At 46.9% G+C, this 26,531-nt stretch overlaps 1 protein-coding gene across 2 annotated transcripts; it reads right to left on the bottom strand.

The window, feature by feature from the left end:
* Positions 1 to 16: 16 nt before the first annotated feature.
* On the bottom strand, positions 17 to 24,621 carry Tef (TEF transcription factor, PAR bZIP family member). 2 transcript variants are annotated; one of them, XM_051189452.1, is made up of 4 exons: positions 24,371 to 24,621; positions 11,559 to 11,876; positions 5,401 to 5,621; positions 17 to 3,421 (listed from the first exon to the last, which is right to left on the bottom strand). In XM_051189452.1, the coding sequence occupies exons 1-4, from the start codon at positions 24,471 to 24,473 to the stop codon at positions 3,206 to 3,208; spliced, it is 858 nt and encodes a 285-aa protein (XP_051045409.1). In that variant the 5' UTR covers positions 24,474 to 24,621; the 3' UTR covers positions 17 to 3,205. The 2 variants fall into 2 exon arrangements, with proteins under 2 accessions (XP_051045409.1, XP_051045410.1); XM_051189453.1 differs by lacking the exon at positions 24,371 to 24,621 and adding an exon at positions 14,929 to 15,185.
* Positions 24,622 to 26,531: the final 1,910 nt, after the last annotated feature.

The raw sequence follows: 26,531 nt of genomic DNA, 5'->3' as shown, positions 1-26,531 counted from the left end.
AAAGACCATTGCCAAATTCTCGTCTCAAAATATTTAATTTTGTTTGAAAAGGATACATTCCCAACTTCCCTCCCTACCACATCACTCCGGCCCACCAGCAGTGACACACTCGCACAGACACCCACACACCCACACACACAAGCCAATGGGCTGCTGTCTGCTTTTATCTCTGCAGTTGGGACAAAGGGGTTTTCTCCTGGCCTCTTTCCCCCAACAAAGGTAGGGAGAGGGGCCGCTGGAATGCGGCTCCCAGGGAGGATGCAGAGCCCCACACACTCTACCAATCACATGCACTTAGAAAAATAAAACCAAGTGGTGTTCTGGCATCCCAATACCAAAAGACAGCAATCTCTATCTGGAAATCACCTTTGCCTTTTTCTAGAAAAATTTATTGCACTTAATAAACAGATGTTAAAGAAGCTGTGGGTGGGGCTTAGCCCTGGAAACCAGGAGCTCCAAGGCCCCTCCTTACAGGAAGCATACTTCTCAGGGCCACTGGAGAGCTTCAAATCTGTCCCCAGGCTGGAGGACTGGAGGAGCTGCCTGAGTGGAAAGCAGGCCACCGTACCCTTTCAACATGGAGCGTGGACTAGGGGTCAGGTTCACTGCCTAGTACTGTCCCCATCCAAGGGAGTCAGACCCACAAAGCTCAGCCTTTGGGCCAAAGATAAGGTGACTCAGGCAGGTCCTCCACAGGGCGGCTGACTTTCTCCAAATGTATAGTTCTTTTATTTAGAGATTTCTTGGATGTACATTCCTATTGCATCCTATCTCATTCATGTGTCTTTTCTGAGGTTGCAATGAAGCTGCTACAGCTGAGGACAGGATGTTTACAAAGTGACAGCACTTCTCATCCCAAGGCAAACCCATGGAGAGCCAAATATAAGTTGGATTCTCAAGCCTGCTACTCTTTAGAAGATGTCAAAGATCTGAGTGCAGGAGCCTCAGACTTCAGCTATCAGCTCCTAGAGGGAATCAGGAGACTTTCATGGTAAGACAAACAGCAGAGATCAACTCTTTCTGTACAGCCTTGGGTCCTACACCAACAGAGGAGCTGAGCTTATGTGAACACTTTTTTGCTCCAAGATGTCAATATCCAAGCATGCTCCTTTTCGTAACTGCCACTGTTCATTCAAAAGGCTTCTCCAAGAAGCAAGCAGACACACTGTTTCCATGTAAGCACTTTAGGAGGATCCAGACCCCCATCTTCTAGAAGGAGGGCACCACAAGGCAGAAGGTAGTAGGACCAAGGGAGAAGACATTAAGCCCCAACGCACCCGTGGGGGTCAGAACACAGGTGGCATCCAGAGATAAGTATCCATTCCTTAAAAACTAAAACTTAAAAAACACAAACCTTACATTTTCTAGCCAAAGAGAAGGAAGAGCCTTTCAGCTCAAGGCTTGTCCACCAGTAATGATGTGAGAATTGCCTCTGGGTGAACAGCTGGCCCAGAGAGTGCTGGGTGGGTGGGAGGCAGGCAGCCAGGGCAGGACACTGACATGCTGGGTGCAACTGCCCTTTGTGGTTACAACAGAGTGACAAGTGTGCACATGGTTCCTATAGAACCACAGTCAAAGTCAAGGACCTAGTAGAAGGGAGAACTCCCTTGGCCTCAGGGACCCTTGTCAAGAGGTGGTGTGCAAGTCCCACGAGGGGCAGGGCATCTCCTGACTGCAGTCCATGGCCAGTAGACGGTTTGCCCTGGTCTTAACATCATTATGAAAAGTCTTGAAAGATTGGGGCCCCAAACTAAGCCACCATTCAAAATAAAGCCAGTGTTAAGGATAATAAAGCACCCTCATCACCTCTGTTTCCTTTACACAGGCTGCCTGCCCTGAGCAAATAAACACATCCTTCTGGAGGGTGCTCTAACTGACCCACATGAGCAGAGGGCTCAATGATTTCCTTAGCCAATCCTCTGGATAAAGCAAGAGGACAAGTTCAGCCAAACAGAAGAGAAAGGTGCAGCCAAAGCTGTAAGAATCACCCCCACCCCAGACCTGTGTGGGCAGCCCCTGACTCCTGAGACCAAGACTGAGGGACTCAGTGTAAATGTCTCCAGAGCCTGATGTCCTGTGAGAGCTGTACCGTGACTTGGGTGAGTGCAACTCCTGTGAGGCTGCTCCCTGACACTCATGGGGAGTGGTTGTGATCTGCTGCCTTCAGGGAGACTGGATTCTGGCCTGGGACTCAGCAGTGAGCCAGAGCAAGAAACAAGTGGAGCATTGCAAGAGACAGCCCCTCACTCTGGTGCCCACAACAGGAAACTGGAAGCCAGTTTCCTAAATACCATGCAGAAGTGGTATCTTGGGCCACTCCTAGGTGATGGGGCTTCTTTTTAAACCTAAGATCTGAGAATGGTTATCAGGTGGAAATAACCAGAGGCCAGGCAAGCAGAAGTCAGGAGCCTCCAGACTGGCCTGGAAACATAAAGGCCTCCCTAGGTGCTGGCAATTGGATCCCAGAAACCAGCCATCCTGAGAATGTCTTTTCCATAGCAAGTGGGATATGGAGGGAGCTGATCCCAGGGCTATTTCAGGCCCGAGAGCCACAAGATAAAAGGGATGTGGGAGCTAAGAATAGTAGGGTACACTTCTGCTGTGAGCCCCCAACCCCACTCCAATTCCAGGCTAAGCAGAGACCTCACTCTCATGGCTCACTAACCTCCATCACTAGCAGAATTTTAGCATGTGCTGGCTCTGAGACAGATGGGAATGAATGTTTCACTCAAAGATTTTCTGGGGGGAGAGTGAGGTGTATGACAGACACACCCCAAGTGGAAATGCACCTGCTACCTGAGACAACATTAGGGTGACAACAACCATGATTCATTCTGGAGACAGCCCTTGTCAGTCCAGACTGGAGACTGAGGGAAGGCTAGGAAAGCCTGAGCACTCTGTAAAGAGAGATCTGTACTCCAGAGGTTCCTTCTGATTCAGCTGGGTCATCCAAGAGAAACTTGGGCCGTTTACCCATCTATGAAGATTCACTCAGGTTTCCCATCAGAGAGAAGCCTGGTCCCCTGGGGAAGTCACCACGTGTGCTGGCCATGTTATAATGAAGCTGAGACGTGAATGCTCCTAGAGCAGGTACGCCACCATGTGCCCATGAAGAGTCCTAAGTCTCCACACGAGTGTGGGGTCCAGGAAGCCCCAGGCAGAGGTCTGAAGTGCAGGCAGTGCCCTGCGGGGCAAGGGGCACAGGTTACAAGGGCCCGTACTTGGTCTCATACTTGGACACGATGGTCTTGCACTTGCCCACTTCCTTGCGAAGCTCAGCCACTTCCGTCCGCAGGGCTGTGTTCTCCTTCTCCAGGAAGGCTGCCCGGATGGTGATCTGGTTCTCCTTCAGGCGCCTGGCATCCCGGGAGCGTTTCGCTGCCACATTGTTCTTCTTGCGTCTTGTCCAATACTTTTCATCCTGTGGGAAAAAGCCCTCTGTGGGTGTCTGGTATTCTCCCCGAGGGAACCTAATTTTTTCTTTCCACCCCCCCCCAGGTCTATCCCCCACCACACACAGTTCAATGCTGTGGTAAGAACTAAAGATAAGACCCTAGAGAAGGAATACTGTGAGATACCGTGTTAGTATTCAGATATCTGTACTGGCCTGTCCTTGGGGTACTGACAGGGTACACCCTTAGCTGCAGCTACTAAGAGCACCACCAATGCATATTCACTACATTCCCTTTTAAAAGGACCTTGCCTACCTCCCACCCTCCTTTCTTTCTCTCCCTCCCATTGCTCCTGTCCCTGGAGGCCAGTCTCTCCTCTCCTCTTTCCTGTCTTTGTGATCCTTTTTCCTAATGGCAGGGCAATGGTGGTGCACACCTTTAATCCTAACACTCAGGAGGCAGAGGCAGGTGGATCTCTTGAGTTCAAGGCCAGCCTGGTCCACAGAGTGAGTGCTAGGACAGCTGGGGCTGTTACACAGAGAAACCCTGTCTCAAAACAAAAAACAAAAACAAAACAAAACAAAAAAAAAAAAAAAAAAAAAACACAAAAACAAAAAAAGAAAACCCCAAAACCAAAAAAACCCTCCACTTGAACTCTCTCAAATGGCATCTTTCTCTTGAGTGCTGCTTTTTTTTTTTTTTTTTTTTTAATTACAACATATTGCCCTATCTTCAGAGGGGCAGGCTGCATGGTAGGGGCAAGAATCTGCCTTGACAGGCAGTGTGCTCCCCTGTGCTCTGCTCTTGCCTCCTTTAGGCATACTGGCTAACATCTCTCTATCTCATTCTGAGATAGGGTCTCTCTGTTATATGGCTTTGTCTGTCGAAGAAATCACTATGTAAACCAGGCTGGCCTTGAACTCCCAGAAATCTGCCTGCTTCTGTCTCCCAAGTGCTGAGATTAAAGACTTGTGCCACCACACCATACTTAGTGGTGGTTAAAAGCCAACAAGCTAGGTGCAGTCCCTGGAGAGCAAATCTGACTCCACAAGGCCACGCAAGAAAGAGAGAGGGTGGGAAAGGGGAGACTAGGTGTGTGCCCCATGGCGCATGTGTACGACAGACACCAGGGGGTAACTTTGGGTGTTGGTCCTCACTGTTCATCTTGTTCACTGTTGTGTTTGGCACAATAGGTGGCCCAGAGTTTCCAATAATTCTCCTACCACTGCCTCCCTTCTCCCAATAAGAACACTGTAATTACAGACACATACTACTTGTTACAACTTTCTCATGGGTTGTTTTTGTGGCAAACTCAGGTTCTCATGTTTCTGTGGCAAATGCTTTATTCACTAATCCAGCATTTCTCAACCTGTAGGTTGCAACCCCTTGGCAGGGCCACAGGAGTTGCCTAAGACCATAGGAAAACACAGATATTTACATTATGTTATAACAGTAGCAAAATTACTTGTGAAGTAGCAATGAAATAATTATATGGTTGGAAGTCACCACATATGAAGAACTGAATCTAGGGGTTGCAGCATTAAGAAGGTTGAGAACCACTGCTCTAAGCCATCTCCCAGCCCTACAAGGTGTCTTTTGTCCTTGATAACTGTTCAACCTTGCTTTCTGTTGTCTAGCAACTTCTCTTCCTGTAGGCTGACTGATGGCAGGAAGGTGGAACATGAATCCAGAGGCTCTGGGAATAAGGGAATTATCAGAGTCACTGGGACCACACACACACAGAGAGAGAGAGAGAGCGAGCGAGAGAGAGCTGGGTGGTGGCAGCACACATCTTTAATTCCAGCACTCAGGAGGCAGAGACAGGTGTGCACCACCACACTCAGATTCTTTCTCTTTGAAGTGCTAGAGATGGAGGTTAGGGCCTCAAGTGTCCCAAGCAAGCACTATACCACTGAGATGTTCCACTTGCATTGCTAAGCTATGCCACAGCTTACCCTAGACTTTCAAACCACTGCTGTGTCTTTAACAAAGGACTTTTTTTTTTTACCTTCTGCTCATCAGGAACAAAGACTTTCTTGGCCTTTTTAATCATGGGCTGGGGTTTCAGGTCTTCCTCTGCAAACTTGTGCTTCCGAGGGTTGAAAAGCTCCCCACCTGGCACACTGGAGAGGACCAGGTCAGCAGGGTCAGGATTGAAGTTCACATCCACCTCCACACAGTTGGGGTCAATGGGACTTGGAGTCTCCCTCTCCTTTTCCAAGGATGATTCTGAAAGGCAGAGGTGGAAGATCTAGAAGCAACTCACTGGGCAGGCAGAGAAGATACACATCATCCCACCAGTCACCTAGAGACTGGCTCCACAGACCACTATCACTCAAGCACATCAGCAGGCCTTTGGCAGACAGACAGACAGCCCCACGTGATTCAATTCTTAAGATGACTGACCATTTCTGTCAAACCCAGGCCCCGCACAAGCTCAGTATGTACTCAACCACTGAGTCACCTTCAGCCCATGAATTCCTCCCCTTTAGAACAAAACACACTGAAGAAAATAGAGTCCCTCAAAATGGACAGATTTTTCTAAGTGTTTTGTTTCCCAAAAAAATTGTAAGCAAAACACTGAATTATTATACCCCTCAACCTCCTGTGTCTTAAGTTCTCCAAGAATGGAAACAGCTGGCTCTCTCCATGAGCAAAAGTGTGATCGGGACACAGGCTCAAGCTGGTCTGGGTTCTGTTTTTGAGTCCCCCACATCAGTTGCTGGGCTCATTCATTTAGCCTTACTGCTCTGAAAGGAAATGAGTGTTAACTTTTATTTTACAGAAAAGTATACCAAGGCTCAAATAAATGCAACTGGCTTTCAAGAAACTCACAGGTAAAGAAAAGAAGTAAAATGTGACTCTTGGCCTGGCTGATTCTGGCTCCTTGCTTTTCCTGTTTCATATGGCTGGCTAATTTCTAGGTAAACATCAGATTAATGTCAATTTTAGAGTTCAAAGGTTGTGTGTTGAGATAAGAGTTGTGTTAAAAGAAAACTGAACCCCTGGCCTACATGTTTAATGCTACCAATAGGAGTACACCAAATACTGAGCCAATAGATAGTTACTGAATATAAATTATATTCCTGGTAGAGTGCTGGCAGAGACAATACAGTCTAACAGAGAGGCTAGAGCCATGGATTTTTATTTTTTATTTTTTGAGACAGGGTTTCTCTGTGTAGTCCTGGATGTCTATAGACCAGGCTGGCCTTAAACTCAAGAGATTCACCTGCCTCTGTCTCAGGAGTGCTAGGGTTAAAGATGTGTGCCACCACAACCTTGCAAAGCTATGGTTCTTAACAGGGGACAATTTTGCCCTGCAGGAAATATTTGGCCACATCAGGATTCAAGGCGACAACTGAAGGCTGCTACACACCCCACAACACAAAAGATGTCAAAGTTAAAAACAAAGCTATTTCTACAATCCCTCCAAAATTATCTGTCCTAAAGGTCCATGTTGTTTGCTGATACAGACTTTTTTCTTGAAATGAGGAAGTCACTGGGATGTTCATATCACAAGGGTGGCATAACCAAATTTAGGTTTTCTACTAAATTAGGTTGAGTGTTGTGGTATAACCTTATAACTCCAGCACTGGGGAAGTAGAGGCAGGAAATCCTAGGTCGTAAACTTGCTCTGTACGCAAGACCCTTTCTCTCTCTCTCACAGACAGACAGACAGACAGACAGACAGACAGACACACACACACACACACACACACACACACACACACACTCACACTCACGTGTTATCTGTGTGAGTTCTGGAGCTCAGTGGTTAAAAACACTTACTGCTCTTGCAGAGGACCTAGGTTCAGTTCCTATCATCCACATGATAACTCACAGCTGTCTGTAACTCAAGTTCCAGAGGATCCAATGCCCTCCTCTGATCTCTGTGGCACTTCATACATACAATACACATACATACATACAGGCAAACACTCATATTTGTAAAATAAAGTAAATGATGATGGGTATGATGATACATGCCTTTAATCCCAGCACCTAGGTGGCCGAGGTAAATCTCCAAATTTGAGGTCAACCTGGTCTATACAATGAGTTCCAGGACAGCCAGGGCTACATAGAAGACTCTGTTGAAAGTAGTGGAGGAGGAGGTGGAGACAATGAAGACTTGCATGCTCACTGACTCATCAGGTCTATTCCTAAGTAAATGCCCAAGAGAAATACAAGCACGTAATCTACCAGGAGACAGGCACACAAATGTTCATAGCAGCATTGTTCAGAACCCCAGCTAGAACATATAGTGAGTTCCAATGCACTTCAACTGAAGAATGGGTAAACTGTGGTATGTTCACATAGTATTATTCACCAATGAAAATTCACAAACCTCTCCCACAGTAACAAGATCACTTCCACAAAAACACTGTATAAAGGAAGTCAGACACAAAAGCACACATATTACATTTGCCTTTTCTATAAAATGAGAGGAAAAATTAGACTTCCACTTTCATTTCTTTTCTCTTCTTTTTTTTTTTTTTTTTTTTTTTTTTTTTTTTTTTTGAGACAGGATTTCTCTGTGTAGCTTTGGAACCTGTACTGGAACTCACTCTGTAGACCAGGTGTGTGCCACCACTGTCCAGTTTTCCACTTTCATTTCTACCTTGCCATGTAGCTCAGGCTGGCCTGAATTCATGGCAATATTCCTCACTCAGTTTCTTAAGAACTGGGATTAGAGGTATAAACTAACACACCCAGATTTCCATTTAGTATGTTGTGTAAAACTATTTTTTGTTCAGTTTTTGAGACAGTGTCTGTCTCTATTATATAGCTCTGGATGTCTTATAACTAATTCATTAGATCAGGATAGCCTCAAATTCAGAGAGATTTGCCTGCTTTTGCCTTCCAAGAGCTGGAACCAAAGGTGTGCATCACCATGCCTGGCACATTTTATTAATATTAAGACACTGTAATGCCCACATAATTTACATGTGTATTATGTGTATTTTGGTTCAAGCTCCATTTTACACAGTGAACAATTTCAGTAGAGACTGGAGACAGCATGTCTAGCTACTTAGGGAGATGGGAGTATTACACAGCAAATGTGTTCCCAGTACTGTTCCTAAAGGCCACCAGATACCTGAAACTGAAGGACCTGTTCCACATATAGGATCCTGAGGTGATGGGAAATGCGATAGATAGGAAACGTAGAAGGTAGAAAAGATTTTTTTAAAAAGCTGGGATAGGGAGATGTGTCCCATGAAAAGTTTCTTAAGGAGAATAGACTCTTGTATACCATTTCCACAGAGGAAATGGAAGGATAAAGTTATAAATATGAGTAGTAGTGCATTGAATCTATAATTAATATTGTGTGTGTATATGTATGGTGTTGGGAATTAAACCTGGGACTCTCCAATGCAAGATAAACACCTGACCACTGTATTGTATCCTCTGTTCAATTTTTTTTACATTTATTTATGTATTTGTGTGTGTGTGTGTGTGTGTGTGAGAGAGAGAGAGAGAGAGAGAACATGCCTTTGTACGAAAATGGAGGTCAGAGGACAATTTGTAGAAGAAAGTTCTCTCCCACGAGGTATTCATGTTAGACAGCATGCCTATTAATGTGACTATCTTGCTACCCCTATCAATACTTTTTCTTTTTTTGAGACAGGGTTCCTATATGTAAATCTGGCTGGCTGTCTTGGAACTCACTATGCATCCCAAGCTGGCCTAGAACTCATTTTATTTATTTATTTTTCTGAGTCAGGGTTTCTCTGTGTAACAGTCCTAGGTACCCTGGAACTCACTTTGCTTACCAGGCTAGCCTTGAACTAACAGAAATCCGCCTACCTCTGCTTCCCAAGTGCTGGGATTAAAGAAAGGCATGTACCACCATCACCTGGCCATAACACATTTTATAAACTAGGCCTGACTCAAAATTGTGACAATCCTGTCTTTGCTTCCTTAGTGTTTGGAACCCACTTGTAATATTTAAAAACAAAACAGAAGGCAATTCTATTGATAAGACACTTATAGCAAATGTAATCTTTTGTAATACAAATAAGTAGTGATTATCTCTGAGAAAATGACTGTCCAGAGTCACAAGGCATTCATGAATACCAGCATAGTTCTGTATCCTGATCTAGGCAGTGTTGAGATGGGTGGTTCAGCCTGTGAGGATCCACTGAGCTGTACACTTGTATATACACACTTCATTAAAAATCCTTCCTTAGAGGCTGGAAAGACGGCAGCTCACAACTGTCTGTAAATGTAACTCCAGGAGTTCCATTGTCTTCACACAGACCACAGGTGAAAGCAAAAACACCAATGCACATTAAAAAAAATAAGGTCCTTCCTTAGGCTGGGCACAGTGGTGCACACCTTTATTCCTAAGATTCAGGAGGCAGAGGCAGGCGGATCTCTGTAAGTTACTTGCACACATGTTATATACACAACGTGCATGCCCTGTTGGATCCCTTAGAACTTGTGTTATTGGAGCACTGTGAGCCACAATGTGGGTGTTAGGAACCAAGCTCAGGTTCTCTGTATGAACAATAAGGGTTCTTAATGGCTGAGTAATTTTTCCCACCCATTTCCTCTATCTTCAATTTTTATTTAATTAATTAAAATTTTTTGCTGTGCCAAGAAAGAAACCCAAGGCTTTAAAAAATATTTATTTTATGTGTATGCATGTTTGTCAGTATACCATATTCAGTATACCATTGTCAGTATACCTGGTATCTACAGAGACCAGAAGAGGGTGTTAAATCCCCTGGGACTGGAGTTACAGTCATGAACCACCAAGTGGGTGCTGGGAATTGAACCTGGGTCCTCTGGGAGAGCAGCCATCACCCTTAATCACGAACCCATCTCTCCAGTCCAAACCCAAAGTTTTTGAATGCAAAACAAGTACTCTATTAAGCAACATCTCTGGCCCCTCTTTTCTATTTTTTAAGATGGGGTCTCACTATGTTATTGAGACTAGCTTTGAACTTCTGATCCTGCTGTCTTAGCCTTATGAGTAACAAGAATTACAAGTATATGACACTGGATCTGCTTTGTTTTTTGAACTCTTGTACTGAGGCCACAGAGATACAAAGCCTGAGACTGCGTGCTGCTTTGGAAGTTGACCTGAGTTCAGTTCTCAGCTTCCATGTCAGACAACATAGATCATCCTGAAATTCAAGCTCCAAGAGATGCAGTGCTCTTTTCTAGGCTACACAGGCACATGCACTTGTGTGTACATGCCTGCTTCCCATAACTAAGAATAATAAGCCTAAAAAGAAGACCTTAATATTTTAGATATATAAGTAAATGCTCTATTAGTGATACGCATTCCAACTTCTTTTTAAATTTTATTTGAAAAAAACTTCCCTTTTGAAAAGTTACACAGAAACACACCCTACCCTAAGAGCTTGCTTCATGGTGTGAGTTCCTAGAGACATGTACCATCATGTCTCTGAAGCTGCAGAAACTGTGGTTTCTCAAACAGGGGACATCTTTCCTGGTGGGCCTATGCTCAAATATGAAAACACACACACACACACACACACACACACACACACACACACACACACACACACTAACCAACATCCAAAACAAAACAGTAAAAGGAGCAGTGGGAATGGCATTTGTGCTAGTGCCTAAGCAGTACCCACCCATGCAGACAAGCATCCTGGGTTCAAGTGCTACTTCAGAACCTATCAGCTAGGTGACTTGGGCAAGTTTCTTACTTTCTCTGTGCCTAAGTTTCTTCATCTACAAAACAGGGATAATAGTACAAATAATCTCCTAAGATCATCCTGATGACTTTTTGTTAATGTCTGGCACAGAATAAGTCCTAAGTGTTACTTAGAGTCAGAACGACAATGACATTGCCTAAACTTCACAAAAACCTATGGCCAAAATACCATTGACATAAAAGAACAATATCAACTGCAGAGTGGGATTTCTCTTTTGCAAGTGGCAGCCTGGAAACTCATTCCACCATCCTGAGCATGTGCAGTGCCCAGCGAGGAAGACCAACCAGTACTGGTGTAACTACTGTTTTACTCCAACCTTATGGAACAGGGGTTCCTCTAGTCTGTAGCCCACCAGGACCTGCTTCTGAAAGAAAAAGGGTACACAGGGAGTGTGGACAGAGGAGAACTTAGTGAGGAGTGGGCTCCTTAGATGAGACAGGGTGGGCCTGCTCAAAGGCCTGTCACCGACCTGTGCTGGACACTGTTTCCGAGGTCTGAAAGACAGCAGTAGAGGAGGATGGTGGAGATGCTGTGGAAGAGCTGGCAGACTCCTTCCCTTCAAGCTCTGCCACAGGCAGCAGCAGATTCTGGGCCAGGTGGGTGGGGCTGGCAGGGATGCCATTCTCTAGCAGGAATTCATCCAGGTCCATGTACTCCAGGTGGAAAGACTCGCCATCATAGGGGATGGTCTTGTCCCAGATGGGTGGCATGAGGGAGGCAGAGACAGCCATGGTGCTGGCTGCTGCCGACTCGTCCTCCTCTAGTTTTTCCTTCCCCTTTTCCTTATCTGCAAAGAAAATCTATGATGAGACACCACACAAGAAAGTAACTAACTCATTCCAGGAGGGGGACAGTGCATCTCAGAGAAGCCCCATCTTTCTCAGAGGCCTGTTTCAATCCATACCCCATATATATGTTTTGAGAGCATGTCCTGTCTTCCCATTATAACTGGGTGCTCAAAACAGGCAGGCTAGTCTCCTTTGGGATGGCACTACATTTTCTTCTGTGTTTGGCCTTTCTGGAATGCTAGCTGTATCCTCTGAGGCTTGAGGTGGTCCCAGAGTTAATATAGAATAGGAGAGGCTACATGGAAGGAAGTGGTGTTTCTGACTTTCCCTGATATCTTAGTGTGGTGAGGGTCCTCTAGCCATAACTTCTGGGTTACCCTGTCCCATTCTCTCTACCATGGCTTCTGTGGGAAATGTGACCTGATTCATATTATTTAACCTGAGCTTCCGTGTTTCACTGTCAATAAGGGTAGACCTTCTTTTCAGAAGATCAGAGGTAACATGAAAGTGACTGGGTATATGGTACATATCACCCATTCTTTATTGCTGTGAGCTCACTGAGGGTAGGAATTGAGTCTGGCTGTTCTAGATACACAGTAGCTATGGGAACCTGTATAATGACTGGAGGGTACTGGATTTCAGACACATTGGCTTCTACTGAACTAACTGAGAAGACCTGGAGCACTTTTCAGAGCAACAAGTTCAGAAGGCTGTTATCCCTGGATAAGCAGAAAGACTGGAGGGAAATTTCCTAGGAGGATGGAAATGGGTAGAGCTGAAGAAGACAGTTTCTACTCAAAGTGAATTAATCAATCAGCGAAGATCAGATCCCACTTGTCTTAGTCAGAGGTTATGCACATGGATATCCAAGAGAGGGCAATTAAAAAAAAAAAATCAAGGAGGCTAATCAAAGAGTGGGAGATAAAAATCATGACAAGTTCATAATGGGTTTTCAAAATTGAGGGAGACAACTTTGAACTCTGGATTTAGAAGTAAAAAACAGAAGAAGAAGAAATCAAATATTATTATGTCAGAGATAAAGCAGTCATGCTTGGGCCCCAAGTCCAGACAACCAAAAGGCAACCTATTAGTCCCAATAAAAATGACCAGACCCAGTGAGATGGAGATTCTCACAAACAGAACTTGCTCCTGGTTTCTAATATGATTTAACCTGAATTCCTAAGACCCCCCCCCTTTTTTTTTTTAACCACGCTTTGATTTAAAAACAACTGGGAAGCAACAAAACTCTCAGCCTGTGGGCTGGGTGGGCCAGATGGATTCCATGCTTGTCTGACTCCATATTTTGCTCCTGTTGGGTGGGGTCACTTGGGATCAAAAGGAGTAAGAGAAGGGAGAAAACAAAAAAAGCAGCCTTACAGAAGGACAAGCAACAGGAAGTTTCACATTCTGCCTGACCATTAAATCTATTTTTTTTTTTTTTTTGGTTTGTTTTGTTTTCTGAGACAGGGTCTCATGAAGCCCAGGCTGACTTCAAACTTAATGTTCAAGGATGACCTTGAACCAGTGATTTCCCCCTGCCTCTACCTCTCCAGTGCTGGGAATACAAAGCAAGCATTACTATAATCAGTGAGGCTATTTAATTCAGTGTTTGTAAAGTGAAGTTTTAAATCAATTGCAAAAGGTAAATGACTGACATGTCCAGGACTTAAATCACAAGGACTGGCACCAGTGGTTGTCAGCTTGATACAGTAGAAAGAGCACCAAATTGAGAGCCAGAAGGCCCACCCATGTGACCTTGAAAAAGCACTGACACCTTGCAAGAGTCTCAACTTTCCTTAACTGCAAAGTGTAGATGATAAGCTAAACAAGGTAAGACTGTACCAAGATATTTGTGAGCATGTGCAAATATAAGGTAAAATCACTCTTTGGATCCAGCTACTGGCTGGAAATCTTAAGCAAGACCTGCCAGATGTGAGCACCAGCCCTTGCTGTTTGTCTTACTCTCAGATTTGAAGCAAAGCATCATCTTCAAACAAACAAAAGGGTTTGTGCTCATGAGCCCTGAAGCAGGAGAGAACCTAGCCTCACCTGATGAGCAGAAGCTATTTATAAGCCAACAGTGACAACCATAAGCACAGCAGCCCCAGAACACACTCAGGGGAAGAAGAGAAATGGCATTTTAGAAAGGGAAATGAATTTGCCAGTTCAGGCAATCCACACAAAGCCTATTCATTTCCAAATACCCTAATTACACTAAGTCTCGAAAATTTGAAGGTCTCAAGACCAAAGCACACCTCAATGCACCTAAAACCCTACATTAGGTGGCAGACCTGCTGCTCTTCCAGGACACATACACAGGCCAAGCCTGCTTACCACACAGAGCTCCCAGGACCCTTGTGACCTGGGCAATACTATGAAGCCGGTCCTGCCATTGTTAACCAGGTGATGGGCCTCAGTGGCTGCATTCTAACCCTCATCCCAGCCATACTTTACCCATCCTTCATCCCCTTAAAGACACCGCAGACCCTCATTCTACACTGCCTCCTCCATCTGCAACTCAAGCAGCCCGCCCAGGGGTACATTTCCAGTAAAGCGCCACACTAGACCTGCTCAATGTCCACTCCCAGAGAGGAAAAATTATCCTCCTCCAGGACCGGCCAAAGACATACAAAGGCTTCTCCAAACTTTGGTGATAAGGCTACACCCACGGTGGTGCAGTGTAGTGCTTCTTAAAATACAAGCTTCTGCCCCAAGATCCGCAAAATGGGTGAGGCCCAGGCCCAGGAACTGGCATTTTAGGCAAGCAGCTTCCTAGGAATTTGGATGCAGGCAGTCCCGCTGCAGCCCCATTTAGTAGGTGGCTGCTTCCTTGCAAAGTTCCATTGACCTGTGCTTTCCAGACAGCCCCCTGACTTCCTCTCTTGACCACAGGCCTAGTCCAGCAGGCCCCTAGTCATCTTCTGGCCCGCATAAACCCCCTAGGGTGGACCACTTCACCCCGACCTCTGACCGGCCCCGCCCCGCCCCCACAAGGCCCCGCCCTTGCAGAAACCCCGCCCCCAGACACGCGCGAGCCGCCCCCCCCCTCACCAAGGCGCGTCTCGCGCGGGGGGTTCTCCATCAGCTTCTTCAGGACCAGAGGGAAGGAGCCCGACAGGCCCCGTTCCCCAGAAGCACGCCCCGGGCCCGGCCCCGCCTGCGGCTCCACAGGCGGCTTCTTTCCGCCGCCCGCGTCGGACATCGTGCCCTGAGCCCCGCTCCTGCGCCTCGCCTCCCCCGCCCGCACCCCGAGATGGGCCGGAGCGGCTCGACCCGCCGCAGCTGCTGACACAGGCAGCACTGCGCAGACTCGCTGCCGCCTCCCTCAGTCCTTGCCCCGCCCGCGGACGGGTCTCATTCATTCATTATTCATGAGGCCAGGCCGGCGGTCCCAGAGCGTGGCTTCCGATTGGTGCTCTCTGCGTGAGGGCGGGCATAGTTCCTCGAACCGGGATTGGCTGTGGGGGCCAAACGAGCTAGACACGTGCGGGGCCAGGTGAGGAGCATCGCTTCTCCCGCCTGGGAGCATCGTGGCCTTCTGTGGAGCTCCTCGCTTGGTTTTGGTCAGTCGTGTCCTTAGCCACCATTTTCGTGACTCCAGGCTTTCTCCCAGTCCTTCGCGGCCTCCTTTTCCTTCTTCCTTCAGAGAAGCCACCCCGGAGGGATGCGGGACTAGGCGCCAAGGCCCAGCCTTGAGGGTCACGTGGAGCGGCAGCCGAGTCAAACCGAGAGGGGCGGGGCAGCGAGGGAAAGGCGCACGGCAGCCAATGGGGCGAGGGGGCGGGGCTGGCGCGATTGCACGAGGCTCTGCACGTGCGGCTGCGGCGGGGCGGGGCCCGGCCCGGCCTGGCCTGTTGTGTTCTGTTCTGTTCTGTTGTTTGGAGGACTCTGCCCCTGGTTCGGGGACTGGGACGTGAGTGCCCGGCCAGCACTCCTCCCACGCGCCCCCGAGGTTGGCCGAGGGCAGGCGGGTTCTAGGCTCGACCGCTCAAGCAGGTGTCAAATTGCCCACTAACCTGGGGATCGGGAGCAGGCGTGGCTGCCGAATAAACAAACACTAGCAGGGAGAGCACATTCTTGAGACTTATCCACGAACTAGGGTCGGGACGCACTTCCGTACCACTACTAGCTGCTCGCGTGTGACCTTGGGAATACCAGTTGCTCCTCAGAAGCCCATTTCCTCAGTCGTAAAATTCAACATTGAACTAGAGAGTCAACACGGTTTGAGACACCCCCAACTTCTCTTTCTATTACAAATAGGATTTCCCTTTCTTACTAAACAAACTACTAAAATTGCATTTTGTGAGAGGCCCACTTCTTTAAAAATATCGATGCTTTCTGAGCTCCTTAGGAAACCTCTGTGCTGTAAAGGGGTGCACAGACCTTCAAGGCCGCTCTCAGAACTTTGTACCTCTTTGCAGTACAAGTCATAGTCGACTTCAAGCCCAGACAATACTAGACGCTCTAGGATTAAGCTCCCCGAGAGGGAGGGATCTGGCCTGTTTATCCTGTGTCCCTCCCAGGCTTCCTGCCTCAGGAGGAGGAGCTAGAGTCTGGCTGAAAGGCATCCTGTGGCTCCTGGGGTAGGTGCAGAATGCAGTTAGAGCAGATGGTTGAAAGCGCATGGAATCAGAATTTTGCTGGAACTTGAGGAAAAAGAAATTGAGTAGCTGAGTAGGTCTAAAGGAAGAGACTTGAAAGATTTTGGGTAGTGAAAGGGACAGGATGGTGGGCTTCGAATCCCAAATTCAAGTTTTTGCTGCCCCACTAATTAGAGGTTGATCACTTTTTGAATCTGATGCCTCCCGACCATTGTTTTGTTTCTCTTTATATGTTAAATGGGGAGAAGGCAGGATCTAGCCTGCAGTGTAAATACTTTTCCTAAAATTGATGGATATATGTTCATCGTGGAAAAAGGGAACCGCACAGAAAACCCATGTTTTGCGGAATTATTAGCAGGAATTCTGTTTAGATCTTTAGGAGAAACTGACCTAGAAACGAATTTAAAAAGATCAACTCGAAGAAAGTGAAGCAACGTATGGAACTAGAAAAGAAAACATGGATGAGTAAGATGGCTCATGGGGTAAAAGTGATTGCTGCTGAGTCTAACAACCAGAGTTCATTCCCTGGGTGCCATATGGATGGTAGGAGGGACTAACCTTCACAGATTGTCTTCTGACCTCCATGAGCACAGTTCCTGTGTACACACACAGTAAAATGTAACATAATATTTTTTTAAAGGAATACAAATCTCTAGTTAGTTTGGTTATAGAGGAACTTGCTAGACTAGATTTAAATGTATATTTTCATGGCTAATATTACATTATTGAGAAGAAAAAACAATTCCTAATGTGGTAGAGGAGGATTAATAAGTAAGAGTGGCAAGTTACCTGTTTATAATAAAGATGACATGTAGGGAGAAATAAAGATTTCTACTCTCTCCCTCTCTTTTTTCCCTTATCCTTAACCCCCTCTTTCCTTTTAGCTATAATTACCCCCATGTAGATAGTGACTGTTACATCCATCAGCCAACCTGGTGCAGCTCACCTAATAGGCCATTGACTAGGAAGCATGAAGGTAACAAGCTGAGGCTTCAGAAACTGATGTAGCATTGAGTCTCTCCTCTGCTGACACTTCAGGAAGGAGTTTACCGCTGGATAGCCACCAAAAGGTGGATGTTCCAAGTCCCCAGGGACCATTATAGGCCCTGTAGTGCCTCCTTGCAAGCCGCCAGGGATTGCAGCAACCAACACTGTCCTGAAGGCAGGGACATTACTTTCTCTTCCTTCTCCAAATGGCCTCAGGAACCCCAGCTATGTTTCTCTACCTCTGTCCTCTGTCATCACTATGGTGATAACTGTAATCTTGTCTCTTCTCACAGTAGAGGAATAAGTGTTGTGAGAAGTAATTTGCTAATTGTCACAGAGCGTGAGCCTTATAAAGACACAGACTACCTAAAAAGAACATGTCAGTACATGGTTATTAAAAAGTATGTGACAGCTGGGTGTGGTGGCACACACCTTTAATCCTAGCACTTGGGAGGCAGAGGCAGGTGGATCTCTATGAATTCCAAGACAGTCTGTGGTCTACATAGTGAGTTTCAGGACAACCAGAGCTACATAGTGAAACTGTCTTAAAAGAAAGGAAGAAAAAAAGTATGATGTGGCATCACAGTATTCTATATCAATAAACTTTTGAATTTTGTCTGTTTGAGACAGGGTCTCATGTGCCCAGACTGGCTTCAAACTTGATATGTAGATGAGGATGGCCTTGAATTTATGGTCCGCCTGTCATCACCTCCTGTATCCTGCTACCAGGTGCTGCAATTCTAGGCGTGTACCATCACCACCAATTTATAGAGCAGGAGATCAAACCCAGGCTTTGTGCATGCTAGGCAAGATTTTTAGCACCTGAGCTACATTTCTAGTCTCTAATAATAGATTATTAATTAAACATTTATGAGTGTGTGTGTGCACACGCACACATGTGTCATGGTACAGGTTTGGAGGTCAGAGGACAACTTTTAGGAGTTGGTTCTCTTCTTTTACTATGGCTTCCAGGGAATAAAGCTCAGGTTGTCAATCCTGGTAGCAAGTCCCTTTTCTCACTGAGCCATCTTGCTGATCAATTATAGGTTTTTGTTTGTTTTGTTTTTGTTGTTATTTTTAGTGGGGATGAGTTTGAGACAAGATCTTAATGTGTAGCTCTGTTGTGGCCTGGAAGATCAGGTTACCCTCAGACTCACAGATATCCACCTACCTCGGCCTGCCAAGTGCTAGGATTAATGGTATTTGCCACCATGTCTAGCCAACAATAGATTTTCAGTCCAGTGCCTACCTCAGGGTGTCTGGAGCAGCTGTGAGTCTGGGCTTGAGAGGCAGATCTGAGGAAACTCTCCTATGAGCCAGTGACCTGCTTACACCACCATGCAAAGGACTCCTATGCCCCAGTGGTTTTCCTCTGGGAAACAGGTGGAGATTCCTGCTGAATAGGAATGTGGATTATCTGTGATAAGCACTGGCAGGTACCCAGTACAGGAATAGTATGTGAGATGGATGGTGAGCATCCACCTGGCCCCTTCCCTTGCATTCAGGATGTGTTGGTTCAGGACTTGTTTGTGTGTGATGATGAGGCTGTGAATATGAAGATAGGTTACAGAGTCTAAACCAGTGCCACAACAGGGTGAGAAATGCTATTTGGTAGGACAGGAATAGTTTTAACATCTGTTTTTAGCTTGGAACCTGCTGACCAACCCAAGTTCTATTGAGTGAAACACATGCCAAGCACATGATTTTCAGTAACCTGGACCCCACAGTGGTCTTGACCACTTAGCATCTAAGACTGACAGAGGGCACAGGAACCTGGAAGGAGCAAAAACAGGCTTTCATTGAGTTCTAGAAAGCCAAGACTCATTGTCCCAATACTAGCAGCTGGCAAACACAACACTTTGTTCAGAGTAGTAATAAATGCTTATCTTGCTTTCCTCGCTTGGGTTTGGTAAGAAGGTTAAAACTTCTTAGAGATAAATCTTATATGTTTGGTGTGTTATTAATATGAAATAACAGTCATGTATTTGACTTACAATGGAATCTGGAAGAACAAGGCATGAGCCATTCTTTTGGCTAGTCCCCAGCACCAGCCTTGCCAGCAGCTCTCTTTTGTAGCCCACATACCTGTGGCCAGGAAACTGTGGGTCTGTGCTTTGTCCTTTGGTCTCAATGTGCTCTAGGGTGGAAGTGGAGGGTGGAGCCTCTCTGTAAATTCTTGCCTCTCCCCTTCAATACTCCATGACCATGGAGAGAAACCTCCTCCAACCACAGCTAGCATGTGCAGTGTCTGACCCACCATGGCCTAATTGTCTGCTTTCCCTAGTTAGTGATGCAGGCTGTAGGGCCCAGCCTCTGGGGTCTTGTCCATGGGATCTTTCCAACTTCACTAGTGTTTCTCTCCCCCATGGCTGACCTTCTGTGGTACCAGTGGCCTTTATTCTGCAGACAAAGGGAAGGGCCTTTGAGGTGCTTTTTCCTGCAGCCTGAAAGCTCTTCACATAGTTAGCTCTGCCTCTCTTTTCAGGTCTTAGCTCAAGTGTCACCCCTTGGAAAGGCCAGCTGGACCCACGCATGATTGCTATATTGCCAGCTGTAGTTGAACAAGAACAGTGTCTTATCCACGCCTGAGCCATAGCATAGTGAATGCTCACTAAGCTAATAATGAATAACTGAATGATCAAGAAATACTACATGGTTTCAGAGACCAGGGAATTCTGTGGATAGGCACAAGCCTAGAACAGGAGCTGAGTAACTTCATTGACAACTGTGTGGCCCTCCCATCCTAGATCATCAGTGTTCTCACTAGAGGAATGAAGAACCAGATTTCTTCCAATGCTGCAGCACACAGCGATGTAGGAGTGGGTGGCACGTGCTCCAGATCATTCCTTTAGTGGCCTCACTTGGGGTCTGGCCAGATGCAAAGCCACCTGGAAAGGGCATCTCTTGACACTACCATCTGACACTTAATGAAGATGAGTTTTTCATGTTTCTAATGGGGAGAACAAGACCCTGGGCTTTTCACGAGGAAGGAAAGGACACTCACCTATTTGTCCTGAGGAAGCCAAGCTCTCTGAGTTCATTTTTCACTAAAAGAATGGGAAGATGCAGCACTTAGCAGGCTGAAGTGAGGAGCAATGACTCAATATATCCAGCACATAGCAGGCCCTCTGACATTTTCTCCCCCTGAACAAACACCATGCTTTCTCTGCTTTCCCAGGCTGTGGGAGTCCCATATAGACCTCTACTAAGACCAAGTTTAGGTCAGCCCAGGCTGCATGTATATGTAGTCCACCTGCAGTCTGTTTACTTCAGTTCACCAGGAGGACTGGAGTAAGCCCTTCCCCTGTACCCTTTTGTTGTACCCCAGCGTGTCCTGTCCTGTAGGGTTGATGGTATCATGCCCCAGGAGTCTATCACTTCCAAGGGAAGAGCTCTGTGTGAGTACAACCTCATAACATCCACTTCTTTAAAGGAAGGTGAAAATAAGGAAGTGAGGATCAGATTGCCAGTGTAGGAAGGAAGGGAATGAAGGGAGGGTCAGATTATAGGTAGAAAGAGCAAACAACAAGCCGGCCACACTGCTTTTGGCCTTTCAGAGAAAACAACATGGCATGTCACAGTTTGAATCACTTCCATGTGGAACAGCACATTTAGTCCTGGCAACGAGCCTGTGGCATAGGTATTCTCCATCCTTTTTTAAGACTAGGCTCTCACGGGGCAACAGAACCAAGGATCACATCCTGATTAATTTTAAGGCTTTTCCTCTTGCTTCCTTTTCCAGAAGTGTCCTTTCCTGCCCAGCTCAAAGTAAAGACCTAGCTTGACTTTAAGCCATGTCAGCTCCTATAAATGGAGGCCTGGATAAGTGGAGAAGACAAAAAAAAGGGTGCCACTGAGCACAGCCTAGGCCCTGTGTGTGAGGGAAAGTAGGTAGTCAAAAGCTAACCAGACAAGAATCAAGATCTTAAAAGGGGCTGGAGAAGAAAGAAGCAGGAGATGGAGTGAACCTTGGAGGAGAATCCATGGGGAAAGTGCAAGAGCAGAGACAGAAAGCATGGTTTCTATAGATAGGATCAGAGGTGAGAAACTGAGTCAGAGCTTAGAGAATAGATCCATTCTTTTCCTCATGGATTTCTCAGTCATGGGAAGCTGGTTGAATTGTGGCTCAGAGCAAGGACCACCAGGCAACCAAGGGAGTCTCAAGTCTGTTTAGTACTGATCAGAAAAGCCTACCTGTTTGGGGACCAGGAAGAGGCAGACATTTGTGCAGGCTGTAGCAGGCACTGGAGCTGCCAGTGGGGCTCCATGTGGATCTTGGAAAGTGTCTTTGAACTAGAAAATATAACATGCATCTGCAGGGAGAACATTCTGGAGGGCACACCTGGAATTTCTCACAGTCTGAATTGCTCTCATCTGAAATTCCTTCCCACTGGAACTTAACTACATTCTGCATGTGACTTGACTGTGTTGTACAATGTCTGAGCTAGAGGAAGGAAAAGGAAAAGAAGAGCTGTAGAGCCCTCTAGGAGAAACCCACCTCTTTCATGGAGGTGAAAGGTAAGCTACCGACTCTGCTGACCCTCACACAGGTCAAGGCTGAGTGGTAGGAAATGGGGAGAAACAACCACAACAGGAACGTGTAAAGTTCTTGTCCCAAGACTCCTGAGCCTCTGGTTTATATGGTAGGTGTGCACTTGTTTGGGCAGACATTTAAGTGGTTTAGGAGGCCTGGGAGCTTTGGGGAGTAGTGACTATAGGTAATTTGAGTGGGGACTTTGTGACATATTGAACTTCTCCACCACTTTCCCTTCATATTTTTTTCCCCAGTCAGCCACAAACTGCTGCCAGTCCTATGTCCTATGGGATGGCACATTCTGATTTTCAATGAAGTGCCACATGAAGTAACAGGAGGTGATCTAAGACTCAGGCCTAAGACCTAGCTAAATGGGGCTTACTAGTCCTTAGGCAGAACTTAACAGATCTTGGCAATGCTCTGCCTCAAACCTTGGGCAAGTCTCTCCAAGTTCAGCCCTGACTGCTCACGAGGGATGGGGAATTTTCAGCTTTTCCCTGGGACTCTTTAACAGCTGGGAGCCAGTGACCAGCAGTTGCTACCACACTTCAGAGGCAGTGTTAGTCTCTTGCAAAGAGCAGTGCCCTGAGTCAACCCTGAGAATGTTTCCCCGCCCAACTGTGCTTTGACCCTGTCTGCAATGCAATAGGCATCTTGGGACAGCTGGGTGGGGTCATGAGGGTGCTGCATCATCTTCCCTAGTACCTGCAGGAGTGGAAAGGCTCTGCTTACATTTCAGAAAGCCTTCCAGCTGAGCCCACCCACTTAGGCCACCCAGAGATGGCAGAAAGCTGTCACTGGTCTGTTTGTAGATGTGGACCTTAGCTGAGGCTCATCCATCAGGGGGCTCTCCCAGGGATATGTAGGGATATGGACTTCTGGTCACCAGCTGGTGTTCTTTGTGCAGGGAACACCTTCTCTGACACCTGTCTAGGAGGGTATTTAAATGCCTCAGCATTAGAAACCTCAAGCTGGCTGAGCAGTGGTGGCACACTCCTTTAATCTCAGCACTTGGGAGGCAGAAGCAGACAGATCTGTGTGAGTTCAAGGCCAGCCTGGTCTACAGATGGAATTCCAGGACAGCTAAGGCTGCACAAAGAAACCCTGTCTTGAAAAACAAGAGAGAGAGAGAGCTAGACAGAGAGAGAGAGAGAGAGCTAGACAGAGAGAGAGAGAGAGAGAGAGAGAGCTAGACAGAGAGAGAGAGAGAGACTGTGGTCTAAAGGACCTGGGGGTTCAAAGATCCATAAGAGCCCTCTGAGGACCTCACTATGAGTTCTGGGGAAACCCTCTACTACAGATAGCATTTCCCAGGATCAGAGCCTCTGTCTTGCCTTCCCCTAGTTAACAAAATTAAAAATTAAGCACATACTAGCCCAAGGGTGAAAAGAACAAGGGCTGTTCTCTGGCTCCAAAGTTTGGAAACCCCTCCAAGAAGTCCTGCAAGGACACCAGGTAGATGAGACATCAGATGCCTGCACAGAATGAGGCAGATACCTTGAAAAAGTCCCAAGAAAATACCCCAACCTCCTGTCCCCTGGCAGCAGAGACAGGGTGGTCTACTCTAACGGCAATGAGGAGGGGCTGGTGGCACAGCTCTGTAGCAACGCTTGTGCTTAGGTTCAAAAAAAGGCCTAGGTTCAATCCCTAGGACTGTGGAAAATGTTTTTTTTGGTAATAGTACTAAAAACCTAGAGTGAGCCTGAGAGATTTGGTGACAAAAATATCAGAAGAGAGTACCCCAAGTTGGTTTCCCAACTCCCCAAAGCTAAGCAATATGAGCCCTTAACTTTCCCAGTAAAAATTTCTAAGATAATTGTACTGGCTGCCCAAGCTGCCCCTCTCCACACACACCCTCTGCCACTCATTCCATTCTTCAGCTTGTCCCTAGCCCTGGGGTTGCCTGTGGTATCCTAGGAACGCAGGGCTTGTGGTCCTGTTACATAACCAGCTTCCATCCCATCTCCATGAGTTCAGCCCTACATCACTGAGCAAGTGGCAGGCACAGAAAGCCTTCTCCAGATATTGCTGTTGCCCAAATCCACTGGCTCTGCCACTCCTCACTCGTCCCCAACGTGCAGAGGGAGGGAGCTTTAGAAGCAGTCAGCTTCTAGTTGGATTCCTTCAGGCATTCTTGTCTTGTCCTTGTCCCATATGAGCACAGCACCTGTCAGTAGCTGCACGCTGTCCATAGTGCCCAAAGCCAGTAGGTATGGGGGGCAGCCTCAGAATTGATGTGGCACACACACACCTCCTGGGGTCCTTCTCTGCATTGCAGCCCTTCCTCATCCATCTTGCTACTATCCCTGTGCCTGTTCCCATCCCTTGGGCACTTAGGTATCTTGCCAGTATAGACGACCTGTGTTCCTACCTGTCCTCTTCTCTGGCCAAGGCAAAGAGTGCTCCAGCAGGGACTTGAGGACCTCAGGCATGTCCATGGCAGGGGCCACTCCAATCTGGTTGCAGCTCGACATGGCCCAGCAGGAGGTGCTTGCTCCGGAGTTTAGAAGCAGCTGGAGAGACGGGCTGGCTAGGGAGCCACAGGCTAGGGAGGCAGGCGGGGTGTGAGCCTGAGGCAGCCAATGGGCAGTCCTAACTCCAGCCCGCTTGTCCACCCCCAGCTCGGCCACCTGCCAGCTCCGGCTGCAGCCAGGCCTTCCCTTCCCGCTGCTTGGCAGGGCGGACCTGGCCCTGCGCCAGCTGCAGCACGTGGAGCTACCGCGCCAATCCTCTGACAGAGAACCTGGCCTGTTATCTAACTTTGCAAAGGGAAGTTCTCCCCCAGTCTGGGAGCCATAACCAGGGCTGCCAGATGAGAACGGTGAGCAGAGCCACACGCCCACAGCAAGTGAGCACAGGCACATACAAGGAGCAGAGGGGTGGAGGAGGCCTGGAAGCCCAGGTTCAGTGAAGAGCAGGGCACACCATGGGAATCAACCTGGGCTAGGATCAGAGGTGGCTGGAAAAAAGGATGACAGATAAGAACAGCACCCCAGGCAGCTCAGCACAAAAGATACTGTAGTGGCACCATGCATTCACATGGGAGCTTGCAAGCCAAAGGGTTGGGCATGTTTGAATGTGTGCCATGCACATGAACCCTTTAAGGCATATATATGTACATGTAGGGTGCATAATTGGGGCTTTATACTATTTGTGGAACTTGAAGCCTGTTCTCCAAATCTCTTTGGTCTCTCAGAAAGGGGAGAAGGTAGGTCTCTAGGATGATTGGCAGGGTGGACACTGCTGAAAAGGGACAGCTCTGCTCAGCTTGGCTCAGGCTTGTCCTAAGTGACTACCTTGCTTCTTTGTCCATCACAGAGGTTTAAGTGGCAGTTGGCCGCCTCCCATAGTCCCTTCCTTTTCCCACAAGTGATACCCAGGACATTGAATGTATATGGGTGAAGTCAAGAACTTGTGTGTACTTGTCCTTCTAGATGGGATGCATCAGGTGTCAGATTAGGACTCTTGATCAAGCCAGAAAATGATTCTGGGGCTCAACTCCAACACTGAACACAGTAACTCCCCTTTGGGCCTGCTTCTGTGCCTCTTAGTTTCTGTCCTGGCTAATCTCCACAAAGATCTTTGGCTACTTTTCAGAATCACATTTTATATAGAATCGGAAATGTGCCGGTTCCTCTGCTGCCTTCTCTTGCCCCAAGTCTTTAGTGTTTTCTTTAACTACCTCCTCTTCCTCTTGAGAGTGACCCTTCCCAACTTACTGAAAAATTACTATATAGTATAGATTGTATAACTGACAAACCCAGAATTTACTCTGTAATCCAAGCAGGCACTGAACTTGTGATCTTTCTGTTTCTGCCTCTCAAGTAGCTAGGATTAGGCTAGTACCATCAGGGTTGGCTGGCTTCCTTTTTTGTTCTTAGGACTAGGGATGAAGCTGAGGGCTTTGTGCATGCTGGGCACTTGAACCCTCACTTCAATTCCTTCACAGTTCCATAGATCCTCTCTCCCCCTCACCTTGCCATTGTCCTTTTTTTAAGATTCATTTTATTTTTGTTTGTAGGTATGTGTGTATCAGTTTGTGGGTATATTCATGTGAATGGAGCTGCCCACGCAGGCCAGAGGCATCAGATCCCCTGGAGCTTGGAGTTATAGCTGTGAGCTGTATGGGTGCTGAGAACTGAACCCTCTGAGGAGCTAGTGCTCTTAACCACTGAGCCATATCTCCAGCCCATTTTTGTTTGTTTTGTTTTTGTTTTTCAAAACAGGGTTTCTCTGTGTAGTTGCCTGTTTCTGCCTCCCAAGTACTGGGATTAAAGGTGTGTGCCACCACTGCCTGGCTTTTTTTGTTTGATTTTAAATTGGGGCTAGAGAGTTGGCTCAGCAGTTAAGAGCACTTGTTCTTGCAGAGGACCCAGGTTTGGTTCTCAACACCTACATAGTGGCTCATGGCTCATAACCATCCTAATTACCCTTCTTAGTGATCTAACTCCCTCTCCTGGTCCCTGAAGGCACCAGAAACACACATGGTGCATATACGTACATGTTGGCAAACCACTCATACACATTAAAAA

The sequence above is a fragment of the Phodopus roborovskii genome, unplaced genomic scaffold (genome assembly GCF_943737965.1).
Source record: "Phodopus roborovskii unplaced genomic scaffold, PHOROB, whole genome shotgun sequence".
In the NCBI taxonomy this organism is placed as follows: Eukaryota; Metazoa; Chordata; class Mammalia; order Rodentia; family Cricetidae; genus Phodopus; species Phodopus roborovskii.
This window is presented reverse-complemented; position numbering and strand designations above follow the sequence as displayed.